The sequence below is a fragment of the Hypomesus nipponensis genome, chromosome 17 (genome assembly GCF_054491055.1).
Source record: "Hypomesus nipponensis isolate SF chromosome 17, ASM5449105v1, whole genome shotgun sequence".
Taxonomy (NCBI): Eukaryota; Metazoa; Chordata; class Actinopteri; order Osmeriformes; family Osmeridae; genus Hypomesus; species Hypomesus nipponensis.
In genome coordinates, this window is record NC_140377.1 from 22,614,834 (window position 1) to 22,636,150 (window position 21,317).

At 44.9% G+C, this 21,317-nt stretch overlaps 3 protein-coding genes across 5 annotated transcripts; 1 reads left to right on the plus strand and 2 right to left on the minus strand.

The window, feature by feature from the left end:
* Positions 1-3,957: 3,957 nt before the first annotated feature.
* nucb1 (nucleobindin 1) lies at positions 3,958-10,199 on the minus strand. Of its 2 annotated transcripts, none has more exons than XM_084677462.1 (13): positions 10,080-10,199; positions 9,178-9,295; positions 8,543-8,650; positions 8,149-8,281; positions 7,700-7,803; positions 7,426-7,611; positions 7,113-7,203; positions 6,712-6,770; positions 6,543-6,635; positions 5,890-5,979; positions 5,634-5,807; positions 4,490-4,607; positions 3,958-4,325 (listed from the first exon to the last, which is right to left on the minus strand). In XM_084677462.1, the coding sequence occupies exons 2-13, from the start codon at positions 9,289-9,291 to the stop codon at positions 4,237-4,239; spliced, it is 1,359 nt and encodes a 452-aa protein (XP_084533588.1). In that variant the 5' UTR covers positions 9,292-9,295; positions 10,080-10,199; the 3' UTR covers positions 3,958-4,236. The 2 variants fall into 2 exon arrangements, with proteins under 2 accessions (XP_084533588.1, XP_084533586.1); XM_084677460.1 differs by having other exon boundaries at positions 10,085-10,184.
* Positions 10,141-12,729, plus strand: LOC146254120 (uncharacterized). The gene is made up of 2 exons (XM_084677465.1): positions 10,141-10,242; positions 11,272-12,729. Exon 2 carries the CDS (start codon positions 11,370-11,372, stop codon positions 12,648-12,650), a length of 1,281 nt encoding a protein of 426 aa, XP_084533591.1. The 5' UTR covers positions 10,141-10,242; positions 11,272-11,369; the 3' UTR covers positions 12,651-12,729.
* Positions 12,730-13,458: 729 nt separating this feature from the next.
* Positions 13,459-21,248, minus strand: LOC146254121 (uncharacterized). 2 transcript variants are annotated; one of them, XM_084677502.1, is made up of 2 exons: positions 21,162-21,248; positions 13,459-15,714 (listed from the first exon to the last, which is right to left on the minus strand). In XM_084677502.1, the coding sequence occupies exon 2, from the start codon at positions 15,469-15,471 to the stop codon at positions 14,710-14,712; it is 762 nt and encodes a 253-aa protein (XP_084533628.1). In that variant the 5' UTR covers positions 15,472-15,714; positions 21,162-21,248; the 3' UTR covers positions 13,459-14,709. The 2 variants fall into 2 exon arrangements, with proteins under 2 accessions (XP_084533628.1, XP_084533629.1); XM_084677503.1 differs by lacking the exon at positions 21,162-21,248 and adding an exon at positions 18,420-19,316.
* Positions 21,249-21,317: the final 69 nt, after the last annotated feature.

Consider the following 21,317-nt stretch of genomic DNA (forward strand, 5'->3'; position numbering starts at 1 on the left):
CTGAGGGAGGAGGCTGTGGTGAGGCTGAGGGAGGAGGCTGTGTGAGGCTGAGGGAGGTCTATGGGAGAGGGCTCGTCAGGGTTCCAGGAACGTTCCGGGGTCGGTCTGTTTGTCTGGCAGGAGAGGCTGGCTCTCTGCTAGGTCTTCCTGGTTCTGTCTGAGTGGCTACCTGTCTGGTGGCCCCGCCCCTATGTCTCTGTCTGTCTCTGTTGTTCACAATCAGAACAACACACTTGTCTTAAGGGGACAGGCCTCTGCCAGCTGGCCAATCAGAACGTGAGGCTACCTCTCTGGGACGAGTCATTCATTGGGTTGGGGATCGTCTCTCCTGCACACCAGCTTCCTCGTTTCAGCTCATAGGCATGGAGAGGAGTGTTAAACAGACACCTGATTGGCTCCCTGCTTGAGACGCTACAAGCTACTGCTGTGTGTGTGAGGTTCTCTGGAATGGCTGGCTGGGCCCAGGGCTTGCTGGGAAACAGGAGGCGTTCCCTGGAGACACAGTGGGCGAGGGTGTAGGGCCTGGAGGGGGGAGCTGGGTCTGGGACCACCTGCTGTAGGACTGGATGGGAGGGGGGGTCCAGGGGGCAGGAAGGAGGGAGGGCAGGAGTCAGGAGGGAGGGCAGGAGTCAGGAGGGAGGGCAGGAGTCAGGAGGGAGGGCAGGAGTCAGGAGGGAGGGCCTCGCCTCCGGGGGAGTCTTCAAACCGCGGCTGAGGCAGCTGAGAACACAGAAGACAGACAGAGAGGCTAAAAACTGAGGGGAGAGAGAATCAAAACGGAGAACGGTCTCGACTTCTGACAGTAGATTCGATGACATTTTCACTCTGTTCATCAACGGTGTGTTTTTCAGTATGTGCAACAAGCACATCTGTCTAATCAACATCCACTCCAGCAAATGTACCGAAGGTAACACACGCGCGCGCTCACACACACACACACACACACATAGGGTGTCGATTCTCGGACGCCTTTTTACATCCCAATTTTTTTTAATCTGAACAATCCGTAGGTTATTGCATATATTCCTCGTTCTCCGTTCTGCTGTATACGTCTGAAGCGATTACATCCATCGGTTCATATTCTTATCTGTGGACCCACACAGCCTATTAGTCATAATGCTAATAATGGATGCGCGTGATATACGGAAATGGGAAAATTGGAGATCGCTATTGGTGTTGTTTTATTCTGTTGTAGGCTGTTATAACCTGCATTTAAAGAGTAGGGTACACATAAGGACCGTCAACGAGTTTATATGAAAAGTGTCATCGTGAATTTTAATTATAGAATGTGTGGCAAGGAGGAAATGGCTTACCGATCTTTCTGTGAACGTATTCATTCTACTGTTGAGTATAGGCAAAATCTATTATGTCATAGACATTGTTTGGCAGATTAGTATTGCAACGTCTGGCCATGTATCTCAGTCGGAATGATCTAAATGAAATTATGTAGTTGGTCCAAGGCTATTATTATTTTGTTTCTGCTATAGCCTAGCCTTAATTGTCTTTCGTGGCTATAGGATGTGCCGATTAATTTGCAGACCTGAAGTGTAGATAACAAAGAAAAGGTGTAACGTGTGGCATTTCTGTCCTACCTGAAATCTAAGCAATCAAGCGTCCGGTTCTTCCGAATGTAAGGCGTTTATTTCCTATCAACACCGCCTCGCCCCCACTCAACATCCCCCTTCTCATCACTACAGCTGGGCGCTGTGTGCACGGCTCAATACTATAATACAGTCTAGCCTACATGTAGCCTACCCGCTTTATCTTCATTGACACCTTACCGTTGTCATTATGAAAGTAAAGACGCGATATCATATCTTCTGCGATTAATCCATCGCAGCACATCGCCGACAGATGCCGTTAAAATCCCGGTTGCCAACGTCCCCCCCCCCCCTTCACTCACACATGAAGCGACGGCACTAAGCGACACTACACCAATCCTCACCGTGGACTACCCCCGTCTATTTTTCTCCATTGCTCCTTGCTGAAAACCATCAGGTCTTGCTAAATGAAATCGCAGCAGAAAGGATTTTCAATATATCACGTAAAGTCCGCTGTCAAGCACGATTAAGGTTTTTTTAAAGGCATTATTCACATTGAAATAGTACTCACACTCATACTCCACCCGGCATGAAAATGTAAGAGGAAAAAACGGTAACTTCCATATTTGGCTAATGCACTGTGAAACTGCGCCCCCTGGCGTGTAACGACAGAACTGCACACCACCAGCAGCAGAGTAATTTAACTGCTTCTCCATATCAACTGTACCTCTGTGCCAGCGGTCAAAACCCATCGATGAACTGTCAAAACAAAAGGAGACATATTTGATCTTTGTGGCCTTAACAAATATTCTGCTGTTAGTAGAATTACTTTTTGAAAGGGAAATTACCACGGCCCTTTGATAGAGTGGGACAATGTGGATGTTTTCACCTGTGAAAATGTCACACTGGAACACAAACAAACTCAATCAAGTAATCGTAAGTAGGGGGTGTTTGTGGTTATGTAGGATGTGAGATTTAAATCTGAACTCATTAACACTGGTCTTCCCATTTCTTCAGTTCATATCACGTGGATACGTCAACAATTAACGTTACTCATGGATATTTATTAAATGTGCTAGTTGAACACGCAATGAAAATGTATGAATTCGAGAAGTCAATTGCGTCAGAATATATCAAATCACCCGCTATCAAACACACGAGACAAACCATTACAACGAAAAACACTTTAACGCAGGTCCTCTAAAAGGCGGTCTTTATCACATGTGTAAACCAATAGAAATCCTCTTTTGCTCAATTGGGTGGGGCAGTGAGAAGTGTCCCGGAAGAGATGACGTAATGTGCTCTTAGACGATGATGTCATTGAAATACACAGAGAGCGCATTTAAATCAAATTCTATTGAGAGAGGGAGAGAGCGCGCGCGAGAGAGAGACAGTTGTCTTCGACCATGTCAGATGAGGACAATCTCCAACAAACACACGTTATTCACGCAACATCAACATAACTATGTTACTATCCACAGCACAGAGACGGTAATCGCTAAGTTGTGACTTAATAAACAGTTCGTTCGCCGTTTTGGCACACCGTCACTCTTACGTGCCATATTTCATGCCTGCCGCCTTAACTTGCAATCAGATTGAATTAATGGTAAAATAGCCAGTCGACCACTTCACTCAAGTCGGTGTTAAATCAGCGCAGCAGAACATGTCGGTCAGATCAGTAGGGTTTGTACCAGGTGTTGAAGTGAAAGCGCTGCATGTTCCGTTAATAAACCTAGTCGGAGCACGGATCAGGGAAGGCGTCTCTCACGTAGCCATTCATCACAATGTTTATTTACTTTCTTCCCTCAAGGACCCGAATCATAATTCTGTTTTTGTAAGATTTCAGACCAGTAATTAGTGTAAATACTAACTTATCATTCTTATGTGATCAATACATGAATGAGAATGGTTAAACCGGAGATGAGGAACAAGTGTGTTTGATGTGGTCAGGTCGCCCCATTACAGGGTTACTAAGTAACCAGCTCACGTCTGCAGTCGGCGATCCTCTGTAGCCCAGAGGAGAGGCACTGACACAGCTGTAGTGTGCACAGTGTGGCACTCTGTCGCCTAGTTTGGGTACTGCAAGTAACGTTTTAACCCTTGTGCTGCCTTCGGGTCACGAACCATTGTTGTGTTGCGACAATTTTACCCAATACAAAAACAAATAAAGCATTTTATTTTATGCTTCGTGATGTGGGGGTTCTGAGACAGCCCGATGGTTAAAAGAAAATGCTTCACTTTGTTTTTGTATGTGGTAAAGTTGTCACAACACGACAGTGGGTCAGAATGACCCGAAGATAACACAAGGGTCAAACAGATTTCCAGGAAAGGAAAATGCTCAGTGGAGCGAGCCAAACACCTGTGACATCACCAAGGGTTAGTGTTGATAATGAAGTGACAATGGCAATAAAAGGTATTGATTGAAGAAACCAGCTCTCATAACTGTCCCCTCACCTCTCTGACACACAGGACCAGACAAGGTGTAGGAACGCCTCACTCCTGAGCAGCGCTCTTCAGGAAATGAGCATCCAGTGACTGGAGTTCTTTATTCACATGAAACATGTACAGTATCACAGCGTTTAACACACAGAGAGAGTCATGTTGGCTGATACGTTTGTGCGCCAAAAAAACGTGTATATCTGTTTCAAAGGCTGTGTGTGCTTGTGTGTGTTTGTGTGAGTGTGTGTGTGTGGTATTAGGTGTGCAACGGCAGGTTCTGTGGAGGTTCTGCAGGCAGGTTATTCAGGCGTTCTACTTCTTGTTCCACTACAGGAGCTTTGGCACCTGCCGCAGAGACAAACAGAAAAAGAAAGAGAAAAAATAAAACTATTTTGTTAATGAAAGCACAGGGAAGTCTTAAACAGTTGTAATATTTCATTAAATGTCATATAAACATCACATTAACTCCCATCTCAAATCAAGAGCTATTTTGAGAGTTCTTCGTTTACCTTGGTCTTCCAGTTTCTGCATGTCTTGGTGGAACTGCAGTTCTCCGTTGGAGCCAGTAGGGGAGGGTAGCTCTGGGGCCTGGGGGTCCTTCTGTCTCTGGGACATCTCTAACACGGCCTAAGAGAACCAGGGACCATCACAAACACATCAACAGGATTTCCTGGCTGGGGTATCTCCTCTCACACACACTGCTACACGAGGGGACAGGAGACACTGTCCTGTGACAGTTATTCTTAGCTTTGGTTTCCCTCAGATCAGTTCAGTGAATCATTGAGAATTGCTCAATTTTCCATATTTGTAATTATAGTATAATCAGAATACTGTCAAGAAGAATAATACATCATATATTTTAGGACTTATTTATGATTGAAGATAATTTATGATTGAGATAATTGATTCTTGGTTTAGCATATTTATATATTAGGTAATATATAAATATTACCATATTTATTATACATTTATCTTATTTGTTATTTGTTGTGTTACAGCTGGCTAATGAACCTGAGGAGAGTGAGTCAGAGTTGAGTCTGGTTGCAGGGGAGAGTGAGTCAGATTTGAGTCTGGCTGCAGGGGAGAGTGAGTCAGATTTGAGTCATGCTGCAGGGGAGAGTGAGTCAGAGTTGAGTCATGCCTCGGGGTAGAGTGAGTCAGAGTTGAGTCTGGCTGCAGGGGAGAGTGAGTCAGATTTGAGTCATGCTGCAGGGGAGAGTGAGTCAGATTTGAGTCATGCTGCAGGGGAGAGTGAGTCAGATTTGAGTCATGCCTCGGGGTAGAGTGAGTCAGAGTTGAGTCTGGCTGCAGGGGAGAGTGAGTCAGATTTGAGTCATGCTGCAGGGGAGAGCGAGTCAGATTTGAGTCATGCTGCAGGGGAGAGTGAGTCAGATTTGAGTCATGCTGCAGGGGAGAGTGAGTCAGATTTGAGTCATGCCTCGGGGTAGAGTGAGTCAGAGTTGAGTCTGGCTGCAGGGGAGAGTGAGTCAGATTTGAGTCATGCCTCAGGGGAGAGTGAGTCAGATTTGAGTCATGCCTCGGGGTAGAGTGAGTCAGATTTGAGTCATGCCTCAGGGGAGAGTGAGTCAGATTTGAGTCATGCCTCAGGGTAGAGTGAGTCAGAGTTGAGTCATGCCTCAGGGGAGAGTCTACCTGCTGGTACTCCCTGCGCTGGGCCTCCAGGGCCTTGCCTCTCTCCTTCAGCAGGTCCTGCTCCTGGTGCAGCGCCACAGCCCGCCGCCCAAGCTCCTCCTCCTTGTCCCGTAGCTCCGCCTCAAACCTCTGGAGCTCCGCCTCCGTGTACACAGGCTTGGTGTCGTCCAGAGTCTGGGGGGCAGGGGGCGGGGTTAGACCTGCTCACACACACACCATTAGCCATCTCCCACACCCTGGCAACACCCTCACCTACCTCCCATTCCTTAACGCTGTTCAACTCTTTCTTCTCCGTTGATCTGAGGAACTCGTCCATGCTGACGAGGCGATCTTGATTGACGTCAACCTGTCAACACACAAACACCTAAGAAAATAACTAAGAAAACTCAAACCGATGGCGTATTCAGAAGAATCTTTCCGTAGCATGGTGTTTGGTAGCATAGTGTTTGGTAGCATGGTGTTTGGTAGCGTGGTGTTTGGTAGCATGGTGTTTGGTAGCATGGTGTGTGGTAGCATGGTGTTTGGTAGCATGGTGTTTGGTAGCATGGTGTTTGGTAGCATGGTGTGTGGTAGCATGGTGTTTGGTAGAGCATGGTGTTTGGTAGCATGGTGTTTGGTAGCATGGTGTGTGGTAGCATGGTGTTTGGTAGAGCATGGTGTTTGGTAGCATGGTGTGTGGTAGCATGGTGTTTGGTAGAGCATGGTGTTTGGTAGCATGGTGTGTGGTAGCATGGTGTTTGGTAGCATGGTGTTTGGTAGCATGGTGTGTGGTAGCATGGTGTTTGGTAGCATGGTGTTTGGTAGAGCATGGTGTTTGGTAGCATGGTGTGTGGTAGCATGGTGTGTGGTAGCATGGTGTGTGGTAGAGCTGGACTGGGAGCGTAAAGAGACGAAGCGAATGCGACTAACGTTCTTCATGACGTGCTCCCGCATGCGGAGCCTCTCCTCGCCCATCTCCACCATGTCGTCCTCCTCGTTTTTGGGGTCGTACATCTTCTCCAGCTGGGCGGAGGAGGGACGGGGATTATATACACACACATACACACACACACACACACAGGAGCCATTTCTGTGTTACCTCCTTGGTGAACAGAGCCTCCAGTTCCTGCTCGTCTAACACTCCATCTCCGTTCGTATCTGAAAGCGGAAGACAGATCACCTGTGGTTAGGGTTACCTGTGTCACTAGGAAACACAGTGTGTGTTGGGTCCTGACAGGAAACACTGTGTTGAATCCTGACAGGAAACACAGTGTGTGTTGGGTCCTGACAGGAAACACAGTGTGTGTTGGGTCCTGACAGGGAACACAGTGTGTGTTGAGTCCTGACAGGGAACACAGTGTGTGTTGGGTCCTGACAGGAAACACAGTGTGTGTTGGGTCCTGACAGGGAACACAATGTGTGTTGGGTCCTGACAGGAAACACAGTGTGTGTTGGATCCTGACAGACAGGAAACACAGTGTGTGTTGGGTCCTGACTGACCGTGGAGTTTGAAGAAGGTCTTTGGGTTGAACTCTTGAGGGTCCAGACCATCAGTTTCCTGCCACACCTCACGCAGCTGAGCTACACTGCCCTGAGGAGGGAGAGGGAAGGGAGAGAGAGAGACAGACAGAGAGAGAGGCACAGAGAGAGAGAGGCACAGAGAGAGAGAGACAGAGAGAGAGAGAGAGAGAGAGAGAGAGAGAGAGAGAGAGAGAGAGAGAGAGAAGTTGACGACAGACAGGAACTATGTTGGCTTCTGCTTCAACTTCCACTGCTGGAGTATAAAATCCCCCGTGCCTTGCGGTCCTCTCACCGGAGCGTTGATCCTGGGGTGCTGGCGGTGTTTCTCCTTCAACTCCTCCATCCTCCTCTCCTCCTTCTCCCTCTTCTCCTGGTCCAGACCCTTCAGGTACTCACGTCTTTCATGCTCCTTCAGCATCTCGTAGCGTTTGAACTCCTCGTGTCTCTCCGCGTCGTAGTTCTCCAGGTCCTTTGTGGCCTGGCGTGGGAGAGATGGATTAACATTCTGGGAGGGTTAGAAGCGTTTGGTGTACATGCATTTCTGGCTGGCTGCCTGAATTCACTACCGTTGAGATGAGCAGCTCGAGGTCTTTGGACTCAAAGGTGTTCTGGTTGTGTGGATCCAGGTGCTCAAACTGCTTCAGCAGAGACGCATGGTCCATCTGCAGGCCTGGAAGACATATGTTGGAGACTCACAGTGGAGACACGTGTTGTGTACGTACAGTACACACACACACACACACTGGCTGAGGAGCTAGCAGGACATTCTAGACCTTTTCAGCAAGGAGGGCCAAGCTGGGGTCTGTTGTGTTGTTACAGGGGCCAGTTACATTATGAATTGCAGGCATTAACAGGCAAAAGACCATGTGTATAACAATTCTAACTCAACATTTAGGGGGAACACAAAGGGGTCCAACATTTAGGGTTGTCACACCCAGCTTGTCTTGTTGTCACAGGGGCACTGCCCCCCCCTGGCCCCCCCCTAGAAGCGCCCCTGACAGCAGGGCAGACTCACTCTGGGTGTTGGCGCTGTCCAGCTTGGCCTTGAGGAGCATCCTGAGTCGAGACACCTCCTGCCTCTTCAGCTCGTCCAGACGAGTTCTGACATGGTGACCCACCAGGTCCAGCTCCTTACTCAGACGCCCATTCTGGCAGATGGAGAGATAGAGAGATAGAGAGAGATAGAGAGAGATAGAGAGAGATAGAGAGAGAGATGGATGGATGGAAAGAGAGATGGATGGATGGATGGATGGAAAGAGAGAGAGATAGAAAGTTAGGCACATTTACACAGAAAGACCAAATAGCATTCACTGGCAGACACCATAACCTGAAGATAACTGAAAGTAGGTGTGGATCTCTCGGGGGCAGAGTGGAGATGGGAAGGAGAGGGATGTTAGAGGGAGCCTCACCTTGATGTCTTCTGTGTTGGCTGTCTGTAGTTTCTCTCTGAAGTGAGGGTCTGTCTCCAGCACCTCGATCACCTCCCTCAGGTACCTGTCATAGTATAGGCCTGTGTCCTGGAGACAGACAGGGGAGCTTCTAGATCTTGGAGAACTGGGGGGTTCAGCTGGGGCCAGTTGTACAGGTACATTTAGGGGGGCCGCAAGGGGGTCCGAGCTTTTTGTCACAGGGGGACTAGCCCCCTCTCCCCCCCCCCCTCTCCACCCCCCCCCTCCCTTCGGGTTCCCGCCACACAAAAACCCACTTGCAAAAAACCAACACAAGTAAACACTCTTTCATCCCCTCAGCCATTTCACTGTTTAGCTCCAACATTTAACTGTAATACCAGCTCATCCAGCCACATAGGGTAAATATTTCTTAGATTGTATCGTTTTTAATACATTGGATACTTATGTACTTTATGTTTGTTCTTTTATCTTTCCTTCTTATATTGTGTGACACTGTGTGTGTTAATCATTGTTTGTGGTTGTGTTTTGCAGCAAGACAACCAGCTGCCCCTTGTGGGGACAGTAGAGTTCTACTTGCTTGGTTACTCACACACACACACACACACACACACAGATTTAAGACAGTAGAGTTGTACCACATTGTCCTCTGGGGGCTGCTGGGTGTTCGGGGGGGCCTTGTGGTCGATAGGCACCGCCCACACCTCCAGAGAGACAGACAGGAGCAGCAACCAGCGAGGGTCCACGTACATCCTCCTTCAGAGAAACACAAACATGAATTCCGGTGTTGTACCGAAATCGGTGAAATATCGAAAACTGACCAGGGGGCGCTGTTCTAATGTCTTGGCCATGTTAGTGTTACGGTAAAGGTTAGGGCTCGACCATTTGCTGGACAGTATGGCAAGCCGAACAGCGACCACTTGTCACTGATGTCCTTAAGTCCCCGATTTTGGTACAAAACCTGTAAATGTCAGGCGTTTTCAATAGAAATCTGCCTCGCCCAGTGTGGATGCTTTCATGCATGCTGAAAGCAAATCACCGCTAGGCGCTACAGGAATAACAGACTCCTTAACTACTTGGCTGTAATCGACAATGATGGAGCTAAGATATCATTTGACATTGATGATGAAAGTTCTGTCTTGCTTAGACATTTTGGGAATAATATATTAAATATCATTTAATTGAAAGGATACCTCACGAGTTACCAATGCCCTCAACATTTCAGCACATGTATTTCACAAAACGAGCATCGTTGTATGAAAATCAATGTGTGACGCACCATGACAAAAAATATTTTAGTCTGACAAAAACTAACGCTAATCTGCACAAAGATTAGTTATGTGTTTCTTCAGCATTGCGGTGAAAAGGAAACTGTTGTCAGTACAACATATACTGTGTGAAAGCAGCTAGCCTACGTTGGATAGTCAATCGCAGTGTCATAAAACAATATGTTTGCTGGTCTATTGGCCAAGATGTTTCTTTTAACAAGTTAGCCTCAACAGTATTATTAATCAATGTTGACGTTGGTCATTTTTCTTACCCTACCTAGTCGATTTCAATTCTTCCGTTCAGCTGCTGTATATTTGTCTGTTCGATGAGGCTTGTTTGCGGTGGTGGGGGTAAAAAGTGACGTCAAAAACAAGCGACGGCGTCTGTTTACCTCCTTAGTGTCTCAGCAGGCAAAGTTGTGAATCAAGCTGGAGGTATGTACACTGAACTGTGTGGCGTTTTACATTTGATCAGTTTGTCAGGTTCAAAGTCACCTATTGGGTTTCTACCTTATCTCATTATGATTAGGCTACACATCTTAATATTCTGTCCTTTTATCTAAAAAATGAAATGTCACTGAGGCTATGGTTGCTTTCGGCAACGAAAATTATTACTAAATATCGTCAACAAACCTTTAAGTGACGAAAATGAGAAGCAACGTAAATGCTGGTGATGAGACGATGACTAAAATTAAATGTATAATGCAATATCGTTGACGAATAAAAACGAGACGAAATGTAGTTTACAAAATGAAAAATAAACGAAATGTTATAACGTTATTTCGTTTCGTTTAGTAGCGTTAATATTATTAGCTAACTCATGGGGCTGTGCTTAATGTGTCTAATTTTAACGTTAGCTTTAGACATTAGCTACTGGAGCTGAAACCGACTGAGAGTCTGAGACAAACGTGTGTGACTAGCGTGTGTGTGTTTGTTTGTGAGAGAGTGTAAAGTGGGTTACCACGTGTGAGTAGTGTGTGTAGCTACTGTGTGTGCGTGTGTATTTTTTGTATGACAGAGTAAAGTGGGTTATTAGTTCCTACCTGACTGACTGCATGTGTACTAAGCATCCCTTGTTGGCCAAATACTGTTGCTAGTTTTGTCATTCACAAACTGAACTGAATTTGGCATCAACAACATGACTTTGAATACCTTATTCTAGACTAATCGGCCTACATTAAACAAATGGTTTAGGCATTGACATGCTTCTCGAGACAACTGCTTAGACTACTTCTGTTTTGATTAAAAAGAGACTAAAATAAAAATGTGATTGACTTAAACTAGACTAAATGTCATCAGTTTTCGTCGACTACAACTAGACGAAAATAGTCACGGATAAGTCTGATTAAAATAAGACAAAAATGCTCAGAATTTTAGTCGACTGAAACTTGACTAGACCAAAAATAATCAAACTTAAATCAAAAATGTGTAACTAACTTAAAATATATATTTATCTTCTTCCAGAGAACTACAGAGACACTCAACCAGAGAGAAAAGAGCTTCCAGAGACTAGACACCAGACAGGACCCTGAGAGACCAGAGAACAAAGAGAGACCTGAGTTATGGAGACACATCAGTGTGACACCTGTGGGAAGATCCTTTCCTCATCTAGGAGCCTCAAGCAGCACATGATGATCCACACTGGAGAGAAGCCCCACAGCTGTGACCTCTGTGGTAAATCCTTTAACCAGGCTGGCAATTTCAGAGCTCACAGCAGGATCCACACAGGGGAGAAGCCCTACAGCTGTGACCTCTGTGGTCAAACCTTTCGCCACGCTGGCAATTTCAGATCTCACCACAAGAACCACACAGGAGAGAAGCCTTACAGCTGTGACCTCTGTGGCTATAGTTGTAAAACAAACAGCAGTCTGAAAAGCCACATGGCTATCCACTCCGTAGAAACACCATACAGCTGTGACCTCTGTGGTAAAACCTTTAGCCGAGCTGGCCATTTACGATCTCACAGCAGAATTCACACAGGAGAGAAACCCTACAGCTGTGACCTCTGTGGTAAAACTTTTAGCCAAGCTGGCAGTTTAAGAGCCCACAGCAGGATCCACACTGGAGAGAAGCCGTACAGCTGTGACCTCTGTAGTCAAACCTTTAGCCATGCTGGCAATTTAAGATCTCACTGCAAAACCCACACAGGACAGAAGCCCTACAGCTGTGACATCTGTGGTAAAAACTTTAGCCATTCTGGCAATTTAAGATCTCACCGCAAGACCCACACAGGAAAGAAGCCCTACATCTGTGACCTCTGTGGTAAAACCTTTAGCCATGCAGGTACTCTCACTATTCACAGCAGAACCCACACTGGAGAGATGCCCTACAGCTGTGACCTCTGTGGTAAAACCTTTAGCCGGGCAGGTACTCTCTCTCTTCACAGTAGGATCCACACAGGGGAGAAGCCCTACAGCTGTAACCTCTGTGGTAAAACCTTTAGCCATGCTTCCAGTTTCAGAAATCACAGCAGGACCCACACTGGAGAGAAGCCCTACAGCTGTGACCTCTGTGGTAAAAACTTTAGCCAGGCTGGCAATTTAAGATCTCACCGCAAGACCCACACAGGACAGAAGCCCTACAGCTGTGACCTCTGTGGGAAAGCTTTTAGCCGGTCTAACACACTCACTCTTCACCGCAAGATCCACACTGGAGAGAAGCCCTACAGCTGTTCATTCTGTGGGAAAACCTTTACCGGGGCGTCCTCTTTCAGAGTTCACAGCAGGACTCACACTGGAGAGAAGCCCTACAGGTGTGACCTCTGTGATAAAACCTTTAGCCGGTCAGATAAACTCAGCCGTCACCGCACAGCCGCACATGTGAGGACTTCTGTCATGAACTAATGTCTAGATGTTTGTGGTAGTGTTGTGGAATCTTATTATTTTCTGTATTGATATTAAATGAAGGTCTGAGATCAGAAAAGCTTGTCTTTTTCTTTTGTTCTTGCAGCAAGAAGGAGCAGATCTAAAACAGATTAGATAACAATCTAGTCTGAATGAGCAGTCTGCAGTTGAGTACTGTTCACCGTGTTCTCCGTCTATCTATAGTTCAAGTCATCTGTATGTGTGTGTATTTCACAAACATCTTAAGCACCAACTGCATCACAGGCACTGAGATTCTGGCTGACTCCTCCCATCCTGGCCACTCCCTGTTTCAGCCACTCCCCTCCGGCAGAAGGCTGCGGTCCATCAGGACCAAAACTTCACGCTACAAAAACAGTTTTTTCCCTTCCGCTGTTGGCCTCTTCAACAAGGCCAAGGACTCGCACTGACTTTAATGACTTCCTGCTTAGAACACATTGGATTTACACAATTCTATCTTGTAAATTTGTATCTTTTGTAGTTTTTGTATTTTCATAATGTAATTTAGCAACTCATATTTTATTTCTGGCAACTTATATTTTATTGTACATTTTATTTAATTCTAATTCCACTTTGTACTGCTAGTTTATGTACCCTTAGTATTAGTCCACATATTTAAATTTTTGATTCCTATGTGTAAATCCCTTTTTGATTCTGTGCACTAGTCTGTCTAATAATGACAGGAATATGTTTGTGTGTACAAATTAGAATGGGGTTAGTGAGCAAGGAGAATTAGAAGGACAAGCCAGAGCTGAGGAGAAGGTCTCAGGAGATGAAGAATCCACAGAACAATGCTTCACAATTCCCTTTATACACAAGAACAACCAATCAGACCACATCTTGACCCTTACTTATCAACATATGACTAGCAATGCTACAGTAAGTTACACAATGAGGTGTGAGTCATCAAGTAGAAAGTGTCCAGTAACTTCAGATTTTAGCAGATGAAAGGTGGGGGGCAGGGTGACACCCAGCCTTACAAAGCGACGATAAGGAATCAGAATGAGTTTTATTCGCCATGAAAGTTTGCACAGACAATGAATTTACTTTGTCAGGAAGGTGTATACATTCAACATATAGGAATCTTAAAACTTAAATATGTGGTCTAACTGTAGTTAAGGTACAAAGTCTCACTAATCCTAAGTGGCTAAAGTATGTGAAATTTAATAAATATTAAATATAAAATAACGATAAAATACAATAACAATGGTACAAAAAATACAAATACTGCAAAAAAATACAAATTGTGTAACAATTGGAATATGGCGAGGTGGCATGAATGAATAATGCAAATCAATGAAAACACTCAAAACATCATGAAACTATCAGCACTACAATATAGTAAACAACAATAAAAAAAAGAATGTGTGTGTGTCCTGTCATGTTGGACTGTAGATCTGGTGTTACTGCATGTGCTGTCATGTTGGACTGTAGATCTGGTGTTACTGCATGTGCCGTCATGTTGGACTGTAGATCTGGTGTGCCGCATGTGCCGTCATGTTGGACTGTAGATCTGGTGTTACTGCATGTGCTGTCATGTTGGACTGTAGATCTGGTGTTACTGCATGTGCTGTCATGTTGGACTGTAGGTCTGGTGTTACTGCATGTGCTGTCATGTTGGACTGTAGATCTGGTGTTACTGCATGTTCTGTCATGTTGGACTGTAGATATGGTGTTACTGCATGTTCTGTCATGTTGGACTGTAGATATGGTGTTACTGCATGTGCTGTCATGTTGGACTGCAGGTCTGGTGTTACTGCATGTTCTGTCATGTTGGACTGTAGATATGGTGTTACTGCATGTGCTGTCATGTTGGACTGTAGATCTGGTGTTACTGCATGTTCTGTCATGTTGGACTGTAGATATGGTGTTACTGCATGTTCTGTCATGTTGGACTGTAGATATGGTGTTACTGCATGTGCTGTCATGTTGGACTGTAGGTCTGGTGTTACTGCATGTGCTGTCATGTTGGACTGTAGATCTGGTGTTACTGTATGTGCTGTCCCAGTAGGTGTAGGCCAGTAGTTCTTCCAGCTGTGGGTCATACAGGAGTTCTCTCAGGGGGTGACTGCTGGGACAGCTTGGCCCCAGACATCACTGCTTTGGTTTCTCTTTTATCGTGGATATGCAGGTGCCTCTTCAGATGGTCATTTCTTTTAAATGAATAGTCACAGTGTGGGCAGCTGTAGGGCTTCTCCCCAGTGTGGATCCTGCGGTGACTGCTAAGATTAGCGGTACGGCTAAAGGTTTTACCACAGACGTCACATCTGTGGGGCTTCTCTCCTGTGTGGGTCCTGCTGTGCTTCTTCAAATCACCAGTGGAGAAAAAGGTTGCATCACAGATGTCACAGTTGTAGGGCTTCTTTCCTGTGTGGATCTTGCTGTGTATTTTGAAACTGCACAGCCGGCCAAAGGTTTTACCACAGAGGTCACAGCTGTAGGGCTTCTCTCCAGTGTGGATCCTAATGTGAGCTCTTAAACTTTCAGAGTGGCTAAATGTTTTCCCACAGAGGTCACAGATGTAGGGCTTCTCTCCAGTGTGGCTCCTGATGTGAGAATTTAAGGTGCCAGACCGACTAAAGGTTTTACCACAGAGGTCACAGCTATAGGGCTTCTTTCCAGTGTGGATCCTGCTGTGAAGAGTGAGAGTGTCTGCCCGGCTAAAGGTTTTCCCACAGAGGTCACAGCTGTAAGGCTTCTCTCCAGTGTGGATCCTGCTGTGATTTTTCAAAGTGGAAGCATGTCTAAAGGTTTGACCACAGTGGTCACAGCTGCGGGGCTTCTCTCTGGTGTGGGTCATCATGTGCTGCTTGAGGCTCCTGGATGAGGAAAGGATCTTCCCACAGGTGTCACACTGATGTGTCTCCAAAACTCAGGTCTCTCTTGGTTCTCGGTCTGGTCTCTCTGCGTCCTGTATGGTGTCTAGGCTCTGGAAGCTTGTTTCTCTCTGGTTGAGTGTTTTTCTGGTTGATTCTCTCTGGAGCCTTAAGATGTCCTTTCTGTCTAGTCTCCGCCCACGATCAAGTATGATTGGCCAACAGGCGATCTGTTGGAAACAGTTCCAAGTTAATGAGCATTCAAAAGGGACATCTATTGTCTATCATAGTGTCCACTCTGCATATGTAATGTTGATCATTTGGTCAGCAGTGTGTGTCTCATGTTAATTTTGTGAAGACAAAAACATTCTTAGCCCACAACAAGTGCAAACCATGGCCTTCTGCAGTGCCTTGAATTCATACATCACCTACATCCAAATTCAATGTCAATTGCTGCCACATTCTTTTTTTGGCTATTATTCTCCTCTTGAGAATATGGTCCAGTGATAAGCTGAGGACGCTTTTAGGAGTGGGGACAGAGACAGATTCAAGGGGTTGAAGAACAGGTTTCGCAAGGAGGTGAGAGAGGCTAAACGACTGTACTCAGAGGCTTAAACACCAGTTCTCTGCTAACGACTCTGCTTCTGTCTGGAAAGGGCTCAGGCAGATCACCAACTACAAGCCCAGAGCCCCCCCCTCCACTAACGACTCCCACCTGGCAAACGACCTGAATGAGTTCTACTGCAGATTTGACAGACAATTGGACAGTCCTGGACAACCCCTTCCCACACTAGAGGCCTCTAAAATAAAGCTAGCAAAACGTTACATGTTGACAACGAATAAAGAAAAAACAAAATAAAACAATGAAAGAAACAAAAATAACATACTGCATTTACTCATACAACTGAATACTGAGGTACAAAACCATTTTACGCATATGAAGACGATTAAAATAAAGATATAAAGGAGCTATTGTTAGGGCAGCTTACCATTGAAACCCCACCTTCAGACTGTGAATAATAACAGGGTTCACCACTAAAGTCTGCAGGGGCGCTGCAGAGCCCGCCCCCAAAACACATAACCAGGTCTCCATGGCAACCACACCTCCACAAACCACAAACAATAAATCTCCGGAAAATTTACTAATTTAAATAAGATAAAAGCAGTATAAAACGAGACAGTTCACATTATTAAAAAAAATATGTTGATGACTGATAAATTTGTATAAATAAATATTGAAATGATTTAACAGTGACAATGATTGCAAGTGAAATCATTAACTGTGCTACACTGGCACACCTCAAAGCCATCACAGACCTTCCTGGACCCCCTGCAGTTTGCCTACAGAGCCAACAGGTCTGTGGACGACGTAGTTAACATGGCCCTCCACTTCACTCTACAGCACCTGGACTCCCCAGCATCCTACGCCAGGATCCTGTTTGTGGACTTCAGCTCTGCCTTCAACACCATCATCCCCACCCTGATTCAGGACAAGCTCTCCCAGCTGAACGTGCCTGATTCCACCTGCAGGTGGATCACAGACTTCCTGTCTGACAGGAAGCAGTGCGTTAAGCTGGGAACACAAGTCTCTGACTCCCGGTCCATCAGCACCGGATCGCCTCAGGGCTGCGTCCTTTCTCCTCTACTCGTCTCCTTGTACACCAACAGCTGCACCTCCAGTCATACGTCTGTCAAACTCTTGAAGATTGCGGAAGACACCACCCTCATTGGGCTCATCTTTGACGGGGACGAGTCTGACTACAGGTGAGAAGCTGACAACGTGGTGACCTGGTGCAGCCAGAACAACTTAGAGATCAATGCTCTTAAGACAGTGGAGATGGTTGTGGACTTGGAAAACAGCCCAACTCACCTCCATCACCCTGTGTGACTCCCCAGTCAACACTGTGTGAAGGTGATTGGATGGAGTCTGCCTACCCTGGAGGACCTGCACACCTCGAGGTCCCTGAGGCGAGCGAGGAAGATTGTGACCGACTCCTTCCACCCCTCACACTCTGTTTAAGCCACTCCCCTCCGGCAGAAGGCTGCGGTCCATCAGGACCAAAACCTCACGCCACAAGAACAGTTTATTTTCATCTGCTGTTGGCCTCTTCAACAAGACCAAGGACTCACACTGACTTTCATCACTATCTGCATTATGGCACCTTGCCATATTTGCACTATGTTCACTATTTGTACTTATATTATTATTTAAGTACTATTATTTAAGTATTTAAAATTTTGTACAATGCACTTACAGGACACCTCGCGAGTTACCATTTCAGCACATGTATTTCACAAAACGAGCATCGTTGTACGAAAATCAATGTGTGTCGTACCATGACAAAAATGTTTTAGTCTGACGAAAACTGACACTAAACTGTACAAAGATAAGGTGTTTCTTCAGCATCGCGATAAAAAGGAAACTGCGGTCAGTATAACAGATTTGTAAGCAGCTAGCCTACGTTGGATAGTCAATCGCAGTGTCATAAAACAATCTATATATCTATGGTCCTCATAACATTTTTTAACATTCCATATTACTGCGCATTGAATATAAAGACGGTGTCCATCTGGATGTTGCATGGCAACGATTTGTGTCGGAACTACTTTGTAGTGGCGAAAGAACAACGGTTTATTAGTAAACTATTTTCTTTCTAATTGTTTTAATTTAGGAAACCTTATCAAATAATTGTAGTAACAGTTTTAGAAAAGCAAAATAAGCGTGTTTTGCGCTGATTTTAGAACAGGTAAGGGGGTCTCCGCTTCGCGTCGTGCCTAACAACTCCCCTTGCCTGTTCTAAAATCAGTGCAAAACACTGCTTCTTGGGGCTTATTGCATACGTTTGCTGGTCTACTACCAAGATGTTTCTTTCAACCAATTATCCTCAAAAGTATTACAAATCAATGTTGTTATGGTCATTTTTTCTTATCCTACCTCGTCGATTTCAATTCTTCCGTTCAGCTGCTGTATAATTGTCTGTTCAATGAGGCTTGTTTGCGGTGGGGGTAAAAAGTGACGTCAAAAAATAGCGACTGTGTCTGTTTACCTCCCTAGTTATCTCACCACATCAGGCCAAGAATCACTCTGGAGGTATGTACACTGAACTGTGTGGCGCTTTACATTTGATCTGCTAAGTTTGGAAATTGACAGTAAACGTTTTTTCTTGTGTGGCCGCTCGTTATTGGAATATGTTTCCTACTGAGCTGATAAGAAGCAAAAAGGTTATAATTTTTTAGTAATTTGAATTCTGAATTCGAAAGGGGAGGCAAAACAATACACACTGCTGGCTGTTAGATTGTTTTAAAGTCACCTTTCTGTTCTAAAAAGCTTTTGAAAATGTCATTGACGTCATACACATCGTACGACCAGAGCTACTGCTTTACGGCAAGCACTGGTCACTTACTTTTTTCTCTCAGGGCATCACAACACAGCTGACAAGTTAGGCTCTCCCTGTCAATACACATGCTTGAAAGAGTTTTGGCTTGCTAATGTTGTTCCTAATGTTGCTAATGCTCTGACATTCTGATTCCATTTCGGATGCCATCAAGCGGGAGCTCTGGTCGTATCAGTCCTTCACTAACCAATCAGCATTCATTAGCAGAATGCTAGCGTGCTATGGGCAACAACGACTCACCCTGTAAGAAATCAAAAGGACATAAGTACTCGTTCATTCCACTTTCGACCTATAATCCATGTTAAACATGCAAAAACTACAATCAAATCAGAGATTTCTCAACGACAATCAGGCGAAAGAGACAAATTTAGCCATTTAGCTCCATAGACTGCCATTCAATATGCACTCGCTCGCGACCATCCCCAGTGGAACTCCGGTGGAACTGCAGCCAAATTCGGTACAATGGGGCTTAATAGGGAGTGGCAAGGCTCTCCTTAAACAGGCTCTGGTACTATGCATCTCTCCTCTTGAGTTTAATGTTTACTGTACACTGTCCCTGTTTCTTTAAATAAATAAATAAATAAATAAAATAAGTGTAACAGACCTTTATATGTGCTACGGAAAACCATTCATATAAACTTTTGAAAAGTTTCACTATTTTGATTTTCATGAAATGTGACTGAGGACGACTGCGTATTAGGGTAATTGTAGGCAAAACTATGTTTGAAAAGTTCATTTTCTTTAGAATCAGCTTAATTCGCCAAGTAAGTTTACGCAAATAAGGAATTTACTGTGCCAAGGAGGTGAATTCGATAAACATGAAGGCTAATAACATTATAGATGATTATATTTTTACATTTAGTCATTTAGCAGACGCTCCTATCCAGAGTGACTTACAGTAAGTACAGGGCCATTCCCCCGAGGCAAGCAGGGTTAAGTGCCTTGCCCAGGGACACAACGTCATTTGGTGCAGGGGAATCGAACTGGCGACCTTCAGATTACTAGCCCAATTCCCTAACCGCTCAGCCACCTGACTCCCATATATTAAGCAGGTATAGTAGTAGCCTATGGAAATCGGCAGTGTCTGTAGTGTGATGAGGTTGACCATGCTAAGTGACTTGACCCCCAAAAAACACAAAGGCTATTTTCCGACTTATTTCTTGGACTTTATTATCTTGGAGAATTTTCAAGATATTCAGAACACGACCCCCCCTCTCCCCCAGCTCCGTAGAGGAGGGTGCCTCTCCTCTTCCTCCCCCGAGTCGCTACACTGATGCAGGTTTAGCTCCAATCAGGGGAGTTGCTACACCCTTTTTACTCCCCAGTAAAAAAATAAAATTAAGTTTGAGTTTTAACAATTTACTACATTTGTCCATGCATTCAGAGATAATTGATAATCCCAGAAAAAAAGGAATGCAGTATCCCAATCAACGCAAGGAAAATCAATGCAGTTGAAAAAACAAACTGATGCCTGCGGCAGAATCCCATGTTTGCCCTTTTTTGTTATCGGCTAATAGCCACTGCAGCGCACACACAGACACACACAAGTCCAGGTGTCGACAAACCAGTCAGAATAGGCTAAGAAAACAAAACTAAAGAAAGTTTCTACACAATAGGCCAACCGATCATGTTATTTTGACTCAAATAACAGTCCAACGTAGCCTATTATAGGCCTATATTACATGAAGATAAAATAAACAGTATTTGCGCTCAAGTTATTGAAAAAAAAAAAATGGTGCATGCCCACATTAACTATCGATGTCCCTACCAGAGCTGATATCAAACTTATGTCCCTGAACTGTATGTAAAATGAGTAGGGTCCTGAGCCCCAGTCAAGCTTTATGTCTAGCAACTAGCCTGACTCTAACCAAACCATGAAACAATTTTGGCCATGCGCTTAATTACAATTAATTTAAGACTCAGCAGGGATAGATTTGTGTATCAGAATAGAACAAATGATAGGAAGGTTAACATCAGCTGTTGGAATTCATTGGGCGAGAGGGAAATGTTTCACAATATTTCAGCTATATAAATGATCCCATATGAAATGATATGAGCTTCTGCTTGCTTCTGCTTTGCTTCACACCAATTGTAACTCGCTTCAAGCTTGAATAAAATTGACTGATTCCTGAAACAACATTATAAAGAGGAGTTGTTTGCTGCATGCAGTTTTCATCGTAGTATTGTGTTTCTTCGGACAAAATACACACCACTGACCAAATGATCAACATTACATATACAGAAAATTGTTCCTTTTTGGTGACAGCTGGATCCTCACTAACTTAGAACTGTTTCCTCCAGATCCTCCGTTCTCTAGACTAGACAGTGGGAGGCTTCTTCCAGAGAACAGCAGAGAGACTACAGAGAGACTCAAGCAGAGAGAAACAAGCTTCCAGAGACTAGACACCAGACAGGAACCTGAGAGACCAGACAGACAA